Below are 17841 nucleotides of genomic sequence, written 5' to 3'. Positions count from 1 at the left end.
TGAAAGAATCAGTTGCCCCCCACACCACTTAATGAATTTATAGCTACTATACCATTTCAGCTTCCTTTAGGATAAAACCCACTGTTAAATATGTACTTTGTTCATTAATTCATAGGTGACCAAGTGCCAAACAATCATCTTAAACCCACCTGCTTTAACTCTACTGCATCATTCCAGCCCTCGTCTGTCTTGAGCTTCTTTTCCTGCTGAAGTTTCTCATCATCTTGATTCCAAGACCTTCTCTTCCTGCTACTTGTTTCAAACACTCCAAGCAGACAGCCTTCCGTATCAGCAAGCTCCTTTTCATTCATCAGCTTTTCTGGCACTTCACAACCTAAAGACTCATCAAAATCCACTTCACCTACACATGCAGGAAGCAGTTCTTCATCTATATAATGAGATGGACTCAAGTTGGGGGTAACTTTGTCCAGGGATCTCCTGAGAAACTGAGTGATTTTTGAACCTTGAGTTTCTACCTTCTCTTCTGATCTGGCACCAATATATTCTACATTAGAAACAGTAGGCTTCCTTTTATTTGGCAGTTTAGGTGGGAAGATACCCAGGGCTGATTTTTTCATCTTACAGCTATCATTCCACATGGCATTTAAGGGCACAGAGAGAGGAGCAACATCTGTAAAATCATTCTTTGTCCACTCATTAGAAGCAGCAGGAATATTAGATACTTTTTTTGCATCTTCTCTCAACTCCAAATGATCAGCTGGCTTCAATGCCATTTGGGGCAATTCTTTCCCAATGTCTTGAGAAGGTAGGAAAAGTTCAGACTTCTTCCCATTATCATTAAGCTTTGAACAATCACTGACAACATCAGACAGTTTAGACAAAAGGATTGGTTCCTCCTCTGAAGTAACATTATTGATGGGAGGAGGGTCCATGTTATTATCTTTTGCAGTGCTACTCCAGTCACACAACACAGTACCACATTTTTTAGTTATTTTATCAACTGGAAAAGCCTCTGTTTCTCCAGCAAACCTACCAACCTGTCTTGACTGAGATAACTTTCTTGGATCATCTTTCAGGCTCTTGAATTCAGCAGTTGATATGCACATTCTCTGTGTGTTTGATTCAATAGCAGTTTCCTCATGTAACTTTGTATATGACGCAGACATTTTAACTGGAAATGTAAAATCTTTTTTTTCACAATATCCATCATTCAAGGTAGATTCTTTTGCAAAATTAGCTTTAAATGTGCAGGATTCCAGCTGTTTCTCTTGGATTTTCAAAAGGTTCTGTTGTTCTGGGACAATTTCCAGAGCTATCGGTAGCGTCGCGCTGGCAGGTGAATTGCATTTTTGAGAGATATCATTGTCAATTTGGGCATCGTGTTCCCCCCCATAACTGAAATGGGGAAATTCAGAGCTAGATTTTGTCCGAGAATGAAAACATTGATTTTTAACACCATTCATCTCCATGTTCTCACAGCCTAAAAATCCAAAAGCCTTTTCTTCTGACCTTGTGGAGGACTTTGGTCTTTGTTTCTCAGCATCACATGGATAGTTAGGGTTGTAAGTGATAACTGCTTGATTTCTAGTAGCTTCTATATCTTGCAATGTCCCCCTACATGTAGGGAAAGGTACATTACCTAAATTCTGTCTTACGTTTTTAGTTAGCATTTCTTGTTTCTCAGGTGCCTCCAGGTTCCCATTAACAGCAGCACTAGGTGGCAGGATTGTGACTTCTGTGCCATCCTGGTAAAATGCAAATGCATCAGTCTTATTGGGGTGGCCTAAGAGCTTAGCTTGGCTAGCTGGCTGGCAATACAGGGATGTTCTGCTGTCAAATGGCATTGTCTGCCTTTTAACCATTTCTGTGCCAGCCATAGCTAATGTTGCAATTTGATCTGACGAGGGTTCCCATCCAGCATCCATTTCCAGCTTCATCACATTCCAAGGCAAGTTTCCCTTAGGGTTTTTAGCAATGGCATAAGATCCTGCAATGTTCATATCATCCTGATGAAACTGTATATGGGGAGAGTTTTCTGACGGGGAGATGTTATCAACATTTACAGTTATTGTATGGCACTTTGTCATCTCCATTTCATTATCATGTAGGGCAAGAACAGTATTATCTGTAACTGAGCCTGGTATTGTGGTAGTGCTCATCTCTTGCTGCGGCAAAGACTTGAAACATCTGTTTAAAAATGCACTTGATATGGGCTTTGTTATTTCCATTGAGTTATTGCACATTATCGTTTTATTTGCAGGAACAAAAGCAGTGGATTTCGTTATTGCTGCATCACTGCTGTGTGTGGACATACTGTTTTTATCTACCGGAGCTGAGGACAGTACTTGAGTAGCTACCTTGGCCCATGGGATAATAATATCACTGTTTACTGACACTGTTTGGCTCCTCATAAACGTCATCTCCTTGTCTTTATCCAAGCAACACATGGTCTCTTCCTTGGCTGAACTTGATCGAATCACCTTGTCCATCTCTTTTTTCTTCAGCTGCAAAGGCTTGAAAGCAGTATCTTCTCGAGATGTATTGATTATGTGACTTATAGGCTTAGTTACTTCCATGCTGTTATTGTGCATATACATAATCGTTTTACCTTCTGGAAAAGCTGTGGACTTGCTTATTGCCATGTTACTGCTAAATACAGACATGTTGGTACTTCCTGCGGGTATCCATGATTGTGCTAGAGGAGCTTCCTCTACTGCCATTGTAAGGCTCTTGGTAAACTCCATTTCATTGTCTTCACTCTGGGGAAATACAAGAGTTTTGTCACAAGCTGGTCCGGTTACATTAGTTGATCCCGACTCACTTTGTTTTTGCATAGCTTGGGCACCAGCAGCTTTTACAGGTTGATCTATTATGGTTGTTATGGCTTTAGTCTTGTCCATGTTGTTATGATAAACAGTTTTATCCAAAGGTTGTAAGGAGGGCACCTGAGATGTTCTTTCACACTGCTGTATATCATACTGCGCTGCTACTGTACAGCTCTTGGTAAACTCCATTTCATTGTCTTCACTCTGGGAAAATAAAACTGTCTTATCTAATAGAGTTATACCTTTCTTACCAATTCCCATTTCTTGAGATGGCATATCTTGGAATCCAGCAGCATTTATAGGATTATCTATTAAGTATGTGGGTTTAGTTATTTCCATGTCCTCACCAAATCCAAATATAGAAGTTTTATCTGCAGAATTTAAGGATGCTGCATTGTTTAAAACCCCACTTTTTCTATTAGTGTTACCATGCAGAACAGGCATAGAAGTAACAGATCCAAAGGGCATAGAAAATGGAATAGTTCCCTGATAACAAGACACTGAGGCATCACCGCCAGCATTTTTTATGCTAACGCCTCCTTCATTAACGTTTGCATAGTTTTGCCTGTTAGCGGGTCTTCCAAAATCTGTGTTCTTGCTATTTCCGCCTTCTAAGTAGGTATATACATTCTCCTTTGAAGGACACACATTTCTTTCTGAAGCCTCTGAAGCAATGGGTGAAGGAAATAGTTTAGTGGACTTCAAGCTTTTCAAGAAGTCATCAAAATTTATTTTGTTTGTGTTTTCAGTGTTTGTCTTCTGTTGAGACAAACAGGACTCATTTCCCTTTGTAGCACAGCTATTAAAACTGAGATCATTCATTTGTATAACTTGTTGTTTCAATTCAGTGGCATGCTTAATTACTATAGTGTGACCAGACGTCATATCCATTTCATTTTCATCTGAGAAGAGGAGCGTCCTATCCATTTTGCTCCATTCTTGCTTGTTGTTTACATTATCCTATTAAAAAAAAGAAAAAGAAACAAACTGTTTACTGAAACTTATGTACAGGCAGTGACCACTTTAGGCACGTCCAACTGACATGTGACTGCCAAAACGCGGGTCCTTTTGGAGGGGAGGAATGGGGGTGGAACGGGCTTATGCATGTTCCACTGATGGGTGGTGGGGCCAGGAATGAAGCCCCCATGCAAAATGGTTGCTGCCTATACAGTAGTACCTCAGGTTAAGTAATTCGTTCCGGAGGTCCGTTCTTAACCTGAAGCACCACTTCAACTAATGGGGCCTCCTGCTGCTGCTGTGCCGCCGAAGCACAATTTCTGTTCTCATCCTGAAGCAAAGTTCTTAACCTGAAGCACTATTTGTGGGTTAGTGGAGTCTGTAACCTGAAGCGTATGTAACCCGAGGTACCACTGTACTTAACTTCTAAGCACATTTAACCTAACTTTCAGATACCAAAATGGTAAGGCCATCTTACACTACTGACTAGTTAAACAAACAATGCAAAGATTGGGGGCAGGGAGGAACCAGGTCTTCTAAAGTAAATAAGTACAGTCATACCTCAGGTTAAAGTAGCTTCGGGATAAGTATTTTCAGGTTGCGCTCCGCGGTGACCCGGAAGTAACGGAGCGCGTTACTTCCTGGTTTTGCCGCTCATGCAGATGCTCAAAATGACATCACGCGCATGCGCGGAAGCAGTGAATCCCGACCCACGGGCTGCGTTCGCTTCAGGATGCGAACGGGGCTCTGGAACAGACCCCGTTTGCATCCAGAGGTACCACTGTATTCTTCAGTGTGTTGCTCTTTATTTTGTTGACAGCAGTTTTTGCCAACCTGCTGTCCTCCAGATGTTAGACCAGAAGGCCCATCAACCTCAGCCACCATGACATCATTGAAGTTGTAGTTGAACAACATGGGGGGTGGGCAGGCCCAAGAACATCTGATTGATGAAAGCTAGCATACAGAATTTTATACTCGAGTGAGGCGGGCGGCGGCATGACAGGCCCGAAAGGAGCCCTTTCTTGCTGCTGGTCCCGCTGCTGCCGCCCGCTTCTCACAAGGGCACTGCGCTGCTCCCAACTGCGGCTCCTATGCCTGCCCTTGCGAGCGGCAGAGGTGGTGGTGGAGGAACGAGCAGCCTGAAAGCAGCCCCTTTGGGCTGCTTGTTCTTCCTCCGCCACTGCCGCCACCAGGTTTGTGGTGTGGTGAACCAACTTATACTCAAGTCATTACGTTTTCCCAGTTTTTTGTGCTAAAATTAGGTGCCTCGGCTTATATTCAGATCAGCTTGTACTCGAGTATATATGGTATTACGTTAGAGGAACAAATGTATTTTTTTTTACCTCCAATTGTTGCAAAGGTGTCCTGATGGGAGCATGAAGTAAGGTGTTCATCCCTTTTAAGGAAAAAAAATTGTTTATTTACGCAACAGACATTCTGAAGCCAAAATATTGGCTGGTTAGTTCAAATTAATGCGTGAATTTCAGACCTACCATGCTTCCTGGCTTTTCTTGCCACCTGGGGGTTGCTAGGTCATAAGGAGCCATAACTGCCACAATTATTCTATCAGATTCCAGACTGGGGTGGACGACCAAGAGATCTTGTGTGTGCCTCCATCAAGGTTTGTCCATTTTTTTAAAGAACCAATTATTCCCATGCTGTGAATCCAAGCTTTTTTTGGCCTAACTCTAACTCAGAGCCCCCTAAATCCATCCATTTTTTAAAAAAATAATAATTTATTTTACTGATGAAAAAGATCACAGAAACTTTGCGCAAAGTAAAAACTGGCCATTTTCACTTTGGCCTTCGAGAATTGACCATGATCTGGAAAAGGTTAGCCCTAGTAGCCCTAACACACACCCCTAGGTACTTCACGTCTGACTATGCCTAGCAGGACTGGTATGAGGAGCGGACTGTGATGGCGGCTTTACCCAGCAGTATATTGCGGGTGACACCGACACCACTTCTGAGTCCCTCTGCTACCAGCGCCGCTTTCAACATTCGGCCGCTGGTAGCAGAGGGACTCAGAAGCAGCTGCAGTGCAGTGTCACCTGTGATATACTGCCGGGTGAAGCTGCCATCGCTTTGCCCCTCACACTGCAGAGAGAGGAGTATCACTGGGCCAATACAGCTTGTTCCTTTCTCAGCTTCTTTGGGTTGCTATCGCACACCCCCCCCCCAGCTGAGTGAGCCCCAGTGCTTCATGCGCGAGCTGGAGAGGCGTGGAGCTCACTCAGCTGGAGGGCCCTGCCACCCCCCAGCTAAGCCTCGCAAAGAAGCCCTGAGGTCCCTCCTGCTCGGGACGTCCGGACTTGCTCAGCTGCGGGGCAGGAGCAGAACAGGGGAATCCCCACTTATGTGTTTAGGTGATGTGAACAGTGGTCCAGAATGGAACCCCCACATAAATGAGGACTCACTTGTATCACATAGGAGAGTTGCACAAAGAAGGTGGCCAAGGGAGCTGTGGACTCAAAAAGGTTGAAAACCACTGCTTCAGGGTGCAAGCCAACTTCCCACTGGTGTGGTTTTACAGAGAAGTAGAGCCACTGCTGCATCCACACCCACCCAGTCTGCTCTCAGTGGCCATAGTGGAAGGTAGGGCAGGATCAGGTCTGATCCCTGTGTCAGCTCCTGGCTTGTGCATCAGTCAGGTCTGATCAGGCCCAAGGCCATCACATGATAGCAAAACCAGCTCAGGACCCATTGGAACCTGGGCCAGCTCAGACCTGCCTTCTCTCTCAGAATACCGGGTTTTGAGACTTTCTGCTGGCCCCCACCAACAGGGATACTGCCAGTAGCAAAGGTACACTTCCACCCAATCCAAATCTTTCACAGTCTGGTGTAAGGGGCACTGGTGTTGGATTGCTGTTCTAATCCAAAATCGACAATTTCTTCATCCTTCACAGCAGCTGGACTGTTTAGTTCTTCCAGCAATCAAACTTTCTATGTCACCACATGGGATCTGAGGCTTTATTGCGACAAATTAAGTATGATCTATGTCACTTCCAAGTAGCAAATATATTTACAAAACCATATCATAGAAAATTTTAACATATTATCAAAAAGCAGTGGATATTTAAAGGTAATTGCTGTTTTCATACGTACCAGTGATATTACACAGGTCGGCCTCCAGTTCTGCATTCCTTAAAAAGGCAGTAACAATAAATCATAACTTGATTTAATTTATATCAGAGATTATCTCAACAGGAAAACTAGCAATTAATAGAACTATAACTGCTGGAATTATACCACTACTTCTATTATACTATGACCCTGTTACATGCACTTTAATTTAAATCCAACCCACCATTAAGATTAATTACAAATGTAGTTATCAGTTAAATCACTCTTCCAGCTCTAAAGGCATGTAATAAAGTTTCCTATGCAGTAGATCCCTTCATCAAGTCAATCATTCTCACATTGTCTATTGGAATATACCAGCATGACATGAGAAAGCAATAGACTGAGTAGCCCAATCACTCCAGAGGTAGAATTTAGGCCCTCAGAGGAGGCTGACTATTACCATCTTGCACACTCTAGGAACAAACCCTATCAGGTGGAATTTCAGTCCATGAAAAATGATTTCCCATTTACCAGAAGTTTAGGAAACACTGCATTAAGCAGTCAACACTGGTAGAAGTATTATATGACTGGAAATCATGTCTCAGACTACAGTGGTACCTTGGTTTATGAACTTAATCCGTTCCGGAAGTCCGTTCTTAAACCAAAGTGTTCTTAAACCAAGGCGTGCTTTCCCATACCAGCAGGGAACTCAATTTACAAATGGAACACACTCAACAGGAAGCAAAGGCAAAGTTCACAAACCAAAACACCTACTTCCGGGTTTGCAGTGTTCTTAATCCAAGTTGTTCATAAACTAAGCTGTTCTTAAACCAAGGTACCACTGTACTTGAAAACTGAGAAATCTGTTCAATTAGGCAATTCATTTCAGGCTTACTGATTAAATGTGTCTTGGTTCTTCGCTGTTGCTGTTCCTAAAATTAAACAAAAAACATCATGAAAGAAACATCAGCATTGATGTTGGTGAATGTAATAAGGCTCTCGTTATCATCCCAAAACATAAAAATGAACAAAAGTTCTCACCAGTATGGTCTGATACCTCAGTGGCTGGAGGATCTGATGGGAAGATGCTAAAACACACAGACAAAAGGAATTACAATTTTACTAACTTGGAAATATTTGCTGTAAAGAAAACAAACATTCATATTATTTATTTATTTAATTTCTATACCGTCCTATACCCAAAGGTCTCAGGGCGGTTCAAATACATAAAACCAAAATACAACAACCCAATAAAAAACCCCTAAATAAAACCCTATATGTGCACCGACTTTGTTTTTGTCACAGCTCAGGATATAAGGAGTCCCTTGCATTCATGCCAAGTTGGAACTAAAGTATGCTATTGGGAGAGTGCACAAGTTAGTTGTGGATAGAGCAGTTAGCCTTTATAACATAAAAGTTTTAAAACTTGATTTAACCTTTTATAATTGACAGGCTGAGTTTTTGGCCCTTTCTTAAAATGTATCCATTCATTTGCTTTTAATTCCTAGCTTGGTTGTAATGTATTGTTGGATACAGTCATTTGTATCTTGGTGTGGTTTCTTACACTACAATCCACATATTAAAATGCATTATATTCATATATTGTGAACTGGTTTGTTATGATTTAGATGAAGAGCAGTACATAAATGTTTTAAATAATTAAAAATAGTTCTCTCCCCTTGCTTCTCACAACCCTGGGAGATGGGTCATGCTAAAAGCGAGAATGAATGGCACAAGGTCAAGCGGGGATATGAACCTGGGTCTCCCAGTCCTAGGCTGACCCTAATCACTAAGCCATGCTAGCATAAAATAAAAATAAATATGTTTCTATTGTTTGTGCTTAGAAACTGTCTCCATTCCACAAATGGCACTATTTAGAATATTCTGAAACAAGCAAAAAAATCTGCAATGCAATGAGACCAAATGGGATGTCAGTACACACCACAAGCAATGATCCATCTTCCAAACTTGTTTCCAAATGTGTTAAAAAGTGGTAATACTAGTCTGTAGCATAACAGTACATATTGTTTAGGACCGTCAGAACAGCATGCTGGGATTTTTAAATACCCTATTTTCATTAAGTAAAGAGCAGCTAAATTGATATTTTTAAATCTTGCCTTAACAAGCATTTCACTCATCAATCTAAGAGAGAATGTAGACAGCTGATAAGGATCTATAGCTTTTTTAAGTGGAGTATGGGGCTGTTTGCATTCAAGACCAGTTTTATAAATCTGCTACTTTAAGAATAAGCTTACCTGATAGTAGCTGCAAAACTGACACGCCTGGAGTTTCTCTGACGTTTTTCAACATTGCAGTCCTGAATATGCAACACAGAAATTAAATGCATAGGCAGCAACTTTTATATGAAAGCTTTCAACCAGGATACCTGATATTACCGTATTTTTCGCTCTATTGGACGCAGTTTTTCCCCTCCAAAAATTGAGGGGAAATGTGTGTGTGTCCTATGGAGTGAATGCAGGCTTGTGCCATAGCAGTGTGCAACCCCTCCGGCAAGGAGAGGCTGCATGGGGCTATGGCTTCTTTAGCCCCACGCCGCCTCTCCCGGGAGGGAGAGGCTGCACGGGGCTAAAGGGGAAGCCAAAACAGTGAGCGGTCTCCATCCCGTTCGCTGCCTTGGCTTGCTCCATAGCTACGCGCAACCCCTCCGGGTTGCACGGGGCTATGGCTTCTTTAGCCCTGCGCTGCGGTCTCCTGGCAAGGAGAGGTTGCGCGGGGCTAAAGAGGAAGCCAAGGCAGCGAGCGGGATCCATCCTGCTCGCTGCCTTGGCTTGTGCCATAGCCGCTCACAACCCCTCCGGCAGGGAGAGGTTGTGTGCAGCCTGTACGCTGCTCTTTCGGGCTGGGGGGGAGATTTTTTTTCTTGATTCCCCCCCCCTAAAAACTGGGTGCGCCCTATGGTCCGGTGCGCCCTATGGTGTGAAAAATACGGTAAGTGTTATTATTGAAAATTAACCTTTAGGAACAGACTTGTATATCTATGGTACCTGAACACATTTAAATTGCAAACATGCTAAATATCCAATGCTCTTGGAGCTGGTTTTCAAGTCACCCAGTGGCATAGACAGTTTGGATTGCACCCATACATGCAAATTAACCCCTGTTGGGTGAAATCCAATGCTTTTGATCCAGCAGAGCAATCTGCTAATGTAAAATGAAGGGAGGCAATTTTCTCTGATTCCTTGGTCCCTTTGCAACACATCCACACATTTTTCATGCTGCTTTGAAAGGTTCCCCAAGCAGATTTAAGGAGCTGTAGCAGGAATGGGGAAGTGGAAGAAACCTCCTCCAACCCCTGTGAGCCATTTTGATTCAATCACATGCCATTTTCTTTTGTCCACTGGAAATGAACTTTATGGGCAAAGGAACTGGGCTTCTTAATTGAAGCCAATCAACTGATAGATGGCTCTTGCACAGGCGTATAATAAATAACAACAACAACAACAACAACAATTTATTTGTACCCCACCCATCTGGCTGGGTTTTCCCCAGCCACTCTGGGCGGCTTCCAACAAAGATTAAAAATACATTAAAATGTCACACAATAAAAACTTCCCTAAACAGCGCTGCCTTCAGATGTCTTCTAAATTTCAGGTAGTTTTTTATCTCTTTGACACCTGATGGGAGGGCATTCCACAGGGGGGCCCCACTACTGAGAAGGTAGTATATGATGTCAGATGTAGCACTGGTAGGCTGGGCCTTATTGGCCAAATTAGATCCCCTAACAGGCTTAATTAGGCATGCAGACCAGAGGTTCCCCAACATTACATTACCAGGCTACTCCACTGCATTGAAAGCTGCTCCGCAAGTGGGATGGCAGCAGTGAATTTCACCCATTAACTTGAGCCAAGGATACTTCAAAATAAATACCGTATTTTTCGCCTTATAGGACGCACCTTTTCCCCTCCAAAAATGAAGGGGAAATGTGGGTGCGTCCTATGGGGCGAATACAGGCTTTCGCTGAAGCCTGGAGAGCGAGAGGGGTCCGTGCGCACCGACCCCTCTCGCTCTCCAGGCTTCAGGAAGCTCTGCGCAACCCTCCGGAGCCCGCGCCAAGCTGCGCCGGGCTCCGGTGGGTTGCGCAGAGCTGCCAGCATGCGAAAGCCTCGGGCGCGCTGAAGAGCGCGCCCGGGCTTCGCGCAGCTCTCCGCAAGCCTGGGGAGACCGGTGCGGCTCCCTAGGCTTGCGGATAGCAGGCTGTTCTGAGGACTGGGGTCAGGGGAAGCTCGGGCTTCCCCCGCGCCAGCCCCGTGCCTGGAGGGGGGAATCATTTTCCCCCCTTTATCCCCCCCAAAAAAACTAGGTGCGTCCTATAGGGCGGTGCATCCTATGGGGTGAAAAATACGGTATGTCAAGAAGTTATACACTTTTTAAAATATAGACATCTTTTTTTAAAAATTAACCAGTGGTAGGTTACAGACACTGACTTACATTTGGCGATGACCTCACTTGTATGTAATGTAATGCCTACCTGAGTTAATTCATTTCCACTCCCTAAGTCACGGAGAGGGGTCTGGGGAGCTTTTAAAATCTACAAAGGAAATAGGCATCATTGAGAAAACAATTTCTGAAGCAACTACAAAACTATTTCTTAAAGCAACATGGCATATTATACAGTAAACAGATTTCTGGTTTGTGGAACAACTTCTGCTATTCAAAATAGTAGTACTGTATGCATATATCTCCAAGATAAAGCCTTTCAGAATGCACTAATGCACTTAAAGCAGATTTCTGAATTGTCACTCAGGATAGTAATTCATTCCTTACTATCCTTGTAATTTTTAATAACCAAGACTGGCAGTCTGAATATTTCAAGTCAAAGGCGGATGAACACACTCCAACTGAAAAGAAGAATGGAACTGTCCTAAAGAAAATTACCAAATGTATTTGCTATGTCTGCAATCCAAATAAACATTTTCATGTATGGAAATGAACTTCATACACTGTTGTAGCATTATTTCCATAGATAACACTGCAAGACACTTGGAACTAAACAGTTGCTTGCATTTTTGTCTGCAAAGCTGCAGTAGCAAGAATTTCTATAAAATTTGGCTGAGGCTTTCCCCCTTCCCTACACACAAATGGCTTAAGATTCAGTCTACATTGTACTGTATTGTTTTTTTCTTTTTCTTCTTTTTTCTTCTTTCTTTTCTTTTCTCCTTTTTGTAAGGTTTAAAAGTAATAAATATTATTTTTTTAAAAAAGATTCAGTCTATAGATTGTTCTAGAAGTTTCACTTTGCACAATAACTCAGAAAGCAGGAAACTTGGCATATGTATTAAATATAGGTTAATATGATAGCTTAAACTATTGTTTAAAAAATATGTTTTAACCCATTATTGACAGAATTGTCACAAAATACAAAGTTTTAGATCATGAAGCTCCATAAGAGCAGAGTATGTTTAGTATCAGAAAATTAGCTCTCTCTTTTTTGCCACCATTACAGAAAGAGGCACAATATATATGTAATGTTTAGAGTCTTGACTGCTGAACAGAATATTCAAAATTTCATTATGATACATTCTTGAGTCTGGGAAGTCCTGCTCACTGCCTTGCAGGCCTTTTTCTACCTGGCCTAGGAGAGTGATTGACTCCAGCTGCTACGGTATTTGGGGGCGGGGACACCATTTTGGAAGCAGGGGTGCTGCTGTTATTAATTTTTTGTATCTTTATATTGGATGTTATGATTTATGCAGAAATTGTTTCAATTTGGTTGTATACCTTTTGATGTTTTATTGTTTATGACTACTTTTGTTATATTTGTAATTATATATTTTTCGTGTTGTAATCTACCTTGAGCATGGTTTTAACTGCGGAAAGGTGGCACACAAATAAAATTATGTATGTATGCAGCTGCAGGTCAGGAATAAAGTTATCCCTAGGACAGGAATAAAGTGGATAATACATAGATAACTGCAAATGTTTCACATTGCATTTATTTTCATTTTATGCATTTATTTCCCACTGTTCATCAGGTGGGTTACACAATAAAATGACAAAATGTAGGATGTAATCAGGCCAACTATAATCATTAGCACAACAAATACAAAATCACTAATAGGATAAGACCAATGAACTAATTTCTCTCTGTACAAGCGAGTGAAGTCAGGATTACTACAATCTACTGTGGCAATGTGCTCAGGGAATCCATTTTGAGAGTTAAAATGTTAAGCAAGGAAGCCATTCGGTTGATCTGGCCAGGCCCCATACCCACTCAGACACCCACTACCCAGAGACACACAGAGATAGGCTGATACAGTGGTGCCTCGCAAGACGAAAAGAATCCGTTCCGCGAGTCTCTTCGTCTTGCGGTTTTTTCGTCTTGCAAAGCAAGCCCATTAGCGGCTTAGCAGATCAGCTGATTAGCGTTTTAGCTGTTAAGCAGCTTAGCGGCTTGGGAAAAGGGGGGGGGGGAGGAAAAAAACCCGCAGGAACTCGCAAGACATTTTCATCTTGCGAAGCAAGCCCATAGGAAATTCGTCTTGCGAAGCACCTCCAAAACTGAAAACCCTTTCGTTTAGCGGGTTTTCCGTCTTGCGAGGCATTCGTCTTGCGGGGCACCACTGTAAGGATTACCACATAAGGACATGGAAGGGTAGTGTCCAACTCCTCATGCCTTATCTCTAGGCAGAACCTAATGTATCTATCTGGAACACAATCTCCAGGCTAAGCAGTTCTTGTCTCCAGGCGGAACCTAATGTATCTGAGTACTGTACAGTATGTGTAATGCTGTAACTTTTGATTGGATAAAGACCTGATTTAAGAATGCACTGTATAAAGGGAAGCCTCCCCTGTTTGGAGGGACTTTGGAACTTATTCCTCTGTGCCATTGCTTGCTGCCGGCAAATAATTAAAACTTTCTTGCTTTATTTCTCTGACTGCTGCGTGGTCATTTGACTGGCCTAACCAATTGCTACATTTCTTCTAAAATAAAATCTATATATATAGATCTTATTCAAAGTTACACTTACTGAGGAAATCCTTCTTTTCTTTCTGCCCTCTGTGAAGTCACTAAAAAAGAAAAAGTAAAACTCTGTGAAAGTTAAACCTCAATCCTCCTCAACACACCTTATGCAAAATTGTTTACAGTGAAAAGCAAGAAACTTTCTGAAAAGTAAAATACAGGTTTAAAATTTCAGAACTTTTATGAAAGTAAACAGTCATTACTCAAATACAAAGCACACGCATTGTAATCTCACAGGCCACCAACTAATAGACATAACAATCAGCAAATAAAAAACAACAAATTGTCATCATAGAAAAGGCATGCACTGAAAGTACAACTTACTTTTCATCACTCATTTCGGAATAAATCTTGTCCATTTTGGGAGACTGGTTTCCTACAACAAGTGCAAAATTAGTCTTAAAACTGTGTGAAAGCACAGTACAACAAGCTACCACAGGTGTTTTTTGATACAAGATTAAATGAAAAATTATGGACACTACAGTATTTGGCTACCATCACTAAAACTCTAGACAGCTTAAAACAAAACCACACATTATAAAATATTAAACCTAAAAAATACAGTAATTTTAAAAAAGAACCCAATAAAAACAATAAGATGTTCCTTCTACTACAGAATAACACAATTTGCAGGCCAGAATAAAAATCATACTGAAAGAGCAAAAGTGTATAGTTTAGTTATAACCACATTTAAATACTGAAAGACTAGGATTGGTTTTAAAACACAAATTCATAAGGTGTGAGTGAATAAAATATTCTTCAATGGGTGGGAAGACCATAAAGAAGATGCCAGGCAAGCCTCTCTGGAGAAGCTATTCCATTACTTCCAATGTTAACTTCCACTTAACTTCATAGGGCAGCAGAAATGCTCCCCTCCCAGTCTTTTTTATTATTTACTTATTTATTGAATTTGTATTTAAAGAAACAACTGACTTTTAGAAGACATCTGAAGGTTGCCCTGTTTAGGGAAGTTTTTAATGTTTGATGTTTTATTGTATTTTTATTATTTGTTGGAAGCTGCCCAGAGTGGCTGGGGTATAAATAATAAAAATTATTATTATTATTAGTAGTAGTATATACCATGGTTCACAACATAAAATCTTAAGCCAGCTGTCATCTTTCCGGTAAACTTCTCCTCCAGTTTCTGCTGTCATTTAGTTTTTCCTACCGCCCCCCCCCCAAATGATCAGGTGAGTTAGTTTGAAAGCATTCCTTCTTCAAAGTGCATCTCCAGGGGGGGGGGAAACACCACCATGATGTAATTCAATTATCACAAATGACTCTTTAAACTGGGCCTTTAGCAGCACACTCCTATAAATGTCTACCCAAAAGCAAGGGAGCTTACTCCCAGGAAAGTGGGCCTTCAGGGCTCCAGCCTAAATCTAGCAAGCCAGAGGCAGGAATTTTTGGCAGTACTATATAAAATATTGCCTCACTTGCCTTTTCCTTACTTCCAACAAAGGCGCCAGCAGAAATGCGCTAACTCGAGGATGCCCCGCAGTGCACGGTTTACTCGGAAGTAAGCCCCGCTTAAGTCAATGTCGCGCGCTAGAAATGGGTCACGGCGGGAAAGAAATTAGGGGGAAGCTGCTGAGACTGAAAGAAGACACAGTCCCGACTAGAGAGGAGAGTGGCAGATTAAACGGATGGATTATGCCGAAATAGCAAAAATGACCGGATGAATTAGAAACCAGGAAGACCATCATTTTTTAACAAGGAATAGGGAAAAATATATAATTTACGTTAAAAATCATTGCAAACAATTAAAAATAATAGAGAATGAGACTTGTAGTTTAACGGTTGTCATGGAGATTTAATAGATTTGGATTAATGGAGAAGATACAGGAGGAAAAAAGTTAACATACACAAAGGGGAGGAGAGAAAGTTCAGGGGAATGCATGGAATTCTCTTTTTATTTTGGTTGGTTGTAAATTTCAAAATGTGAAAATTAAATATTTTTTAAAAAGAAACCGGGGTTAAAGCAACTCGGCGGGGGGGGGAGAGCAGGAGGGCGAGGGAGGGAGCAGCACTCCCGGCTGGGGCCGCTTCAGTGCCGCCAGCGCCGAGCCCAGAGTCACGCGAGGAAGGAGATTTGGGGAGGTCGCGAAGCGCCCCCCCCCCGCCCCACTTGCCGGACTAGGCCTCGCTCCCTTCCCCTCACGCCGACGCTTCTGGCGCGACGCCCTCGCTCCCCGCTCACCTTCCCGGGTGCGGCCTCCAGCCGCACAACCGTCTCCTCCGAGGCCTCCCCGCGACTGAAGGCACAGAGCCCGACTAGGCTCAGCGGGATTCAAAATAACCGCCAGATTGCGCGCATGCGCCTCCAACCGCCAACCTCGCTTCAAGGCCTAAATGGCGGTTTCGGATAGGCGGCGCGGCAGCGCCCTCGTTCCGTACAACATGGCGGCCTCCGTGCGGTGAGGCCTACGGAGCCACCGCCGGGAAAGGGATAGGCAGGAGCCCACGAAACGTTCTGTGGCTTCTCGGGAGAGTTGTTGTCATTCTTCAGGACATTCGTCGTACCGCACACGGCATAGCGTTTGCTCAAGGGCGACGGTATATTCATCTAAGCCGGTGGGTGGCGAGAGGAAGGTTTGCAGTTGGAACAGTTCCTTATAGGCTTGGAGAGGGTGGAGGTTTCTGTGACGAGGTGGCCGAGTGGTTAAGGCGATGGACTGCTAATCCATTGTGCTCTGCACGCGTGGGTTCGAATCCCATCCTCGTCGGAAGTTTTTTGTTTAATGTAAAACAATTCGGCGTGGCTGCTTCTGATCTTTATTTACTAAGCGGGCAAATTCTTTAATATGTGCTGGACACGCAGTAATGCAAAGCCAAGTGTGTCGGGGGTGAGAATCTGAATCCCCACTAGTGAGGTTTACTTGATGAAACTCCTTATTTGGGGTGAGAAAACTTCCGTTGAGAAGCAAAATGCAAAACCCTTTCACCGCCGCCGTGCAATAGAAACAATAGTAATACATTTGGAAAACCTTTAAAATGATATGCATTGAAACTCAACTAGGGCGATACGAGGAAGTCACTTAACAATGTTAAGATGATTAGTTTTAATAAGGTTATGATTTATGTTTGTCTGCTTATTTGTTAGTGTGTTTTTAATTTTGTGAAAATCAATTAAAAAAATGGGGGGGGGGGAGAGAAACAATAGTAATACAATTATGATCATTATCATTGTACTGTGCTTGGGAGGATGGCCACTGCTTTCCCCGGAACTTCTAAATGTGAAGGAAGGCAATTTTCTCTCTTCCTAAGAAGCTTTACCCCGAAATCGTAAAAGTCAGGATGACAACTGTGCTGAATGAACTTCATTCTAGCCCCCTAAAAGAGCTCACGCCCCCCAAAGGAGACAAGGTGACATTCAATGTTATTCCCATATTGAATTTAAGGGTCCACATTTATTTGCCAACTGATTTCAATAGATCCGCGCTGCATATGACCAGAGTTGAATAACAATCTTTAAATAATCTTCCCAACAATACTATACTAGCTTCTGTGGATGTGGAATCTCTGTATACCAACATCCCACACAACGATGGTTTACAAGCTATAAGGAACACCATTTCAGATAAAACCACAGCGGACCTTGCCACCAAACTCTGCCAATTTGTCCTTACCCACAACAACTTCAAATTCGGTGATGACCTGTTCCTTCAGATCAGCGGCACAGCAATGGGCACCCGCATGGCCCCACAGTATGCCAACATCTTCATGGCAGATTTAGAACAACGTTTCCTAAACTCCTACCCACTCAAACCTCTCTTGTACCTGCGATACATTGACAATATTTTTATCATCTGGACACATGGTCAACAGACCCGGGACACCTTTCACCAGAAATGTAATGATTTTCACCCCACAATCAACCTAACAATGAATCAATCTATGCAAGAAATACATTTTTTGGACACTACTATAAAAATACAGGATGGGCGCATAGACACCACCTTATACCGTAAACCAACTGACCGACAAACATATCTACATGCCTCTAGCTACCACCCCAAACATACCAAACAGTCCATTGTATATAGCCAGGCA

The 17841-nt window shown here is 42.5% G+C and overlaps 1 protein-coding gene across 1 annotated transcript in view; it reads right to left on the bottom strand.

Moving 5' to 3' along the window:
• Positions 1-16621, bottom strand: part of KNL1 (kinetochore scaffold 1) — a 32328-nt gene extending 15707 nt beyond the window's left edge. Inside the window, exons 1-10 of the mRNA XM_082239177.1 lie at positions 15989-16621; positions 14113-14164; positions 13796-13835; positions 11296-11355; positions 9062-9123; positions 7848-7894; positions 7702-7738; positions 6849-6886; positions 5087-5139; positions 150-3746 (exon numbers count right to left, since the gene is read on the bottom strand). Coding sequence (XP_082095303.1) covers positions 150-3746; positions 5087-5139; positions 6849-6886; positions 7702-7738; positions 7848-7894; positions 9062-9123; positions 11296-11355; positions 13796-13835; positions 14113-14147 — 3969 coding nt within the window. The 5' untranslated portion in view covers positions 14148-14164; positions 15989-16621. The remainder of the gene's footprint in view (positions 1-149; positions 3747-5086; positions 5140-6848; positions 6887-7701; positions 7739-7847; positions 7895-9061; positions 9124-11295; positions 11356-13795; positions 13836-14112; positions 14165-15988) is intronic.
• Positions 16622-17841: the final 1220 nt, after the last annotated feature.

Source organism: Podarcis vaucheri, assembly GCF_965113315.1.
Source record: "Podarcis vaucheri genome assembly, chromosome: 1".
In the NCBI taxonomy this organism is placed as follows: Eukaryota; Metazoa; Chordata; class Lepidosauria; order Squamata; family Lacertidae; genus Podarcis; species Podarcis vaucheri.
Note: the sequence above shows the minus strand (reverse complement) of the source record. Positions and strands in the feature narration are given on the sequence as shown.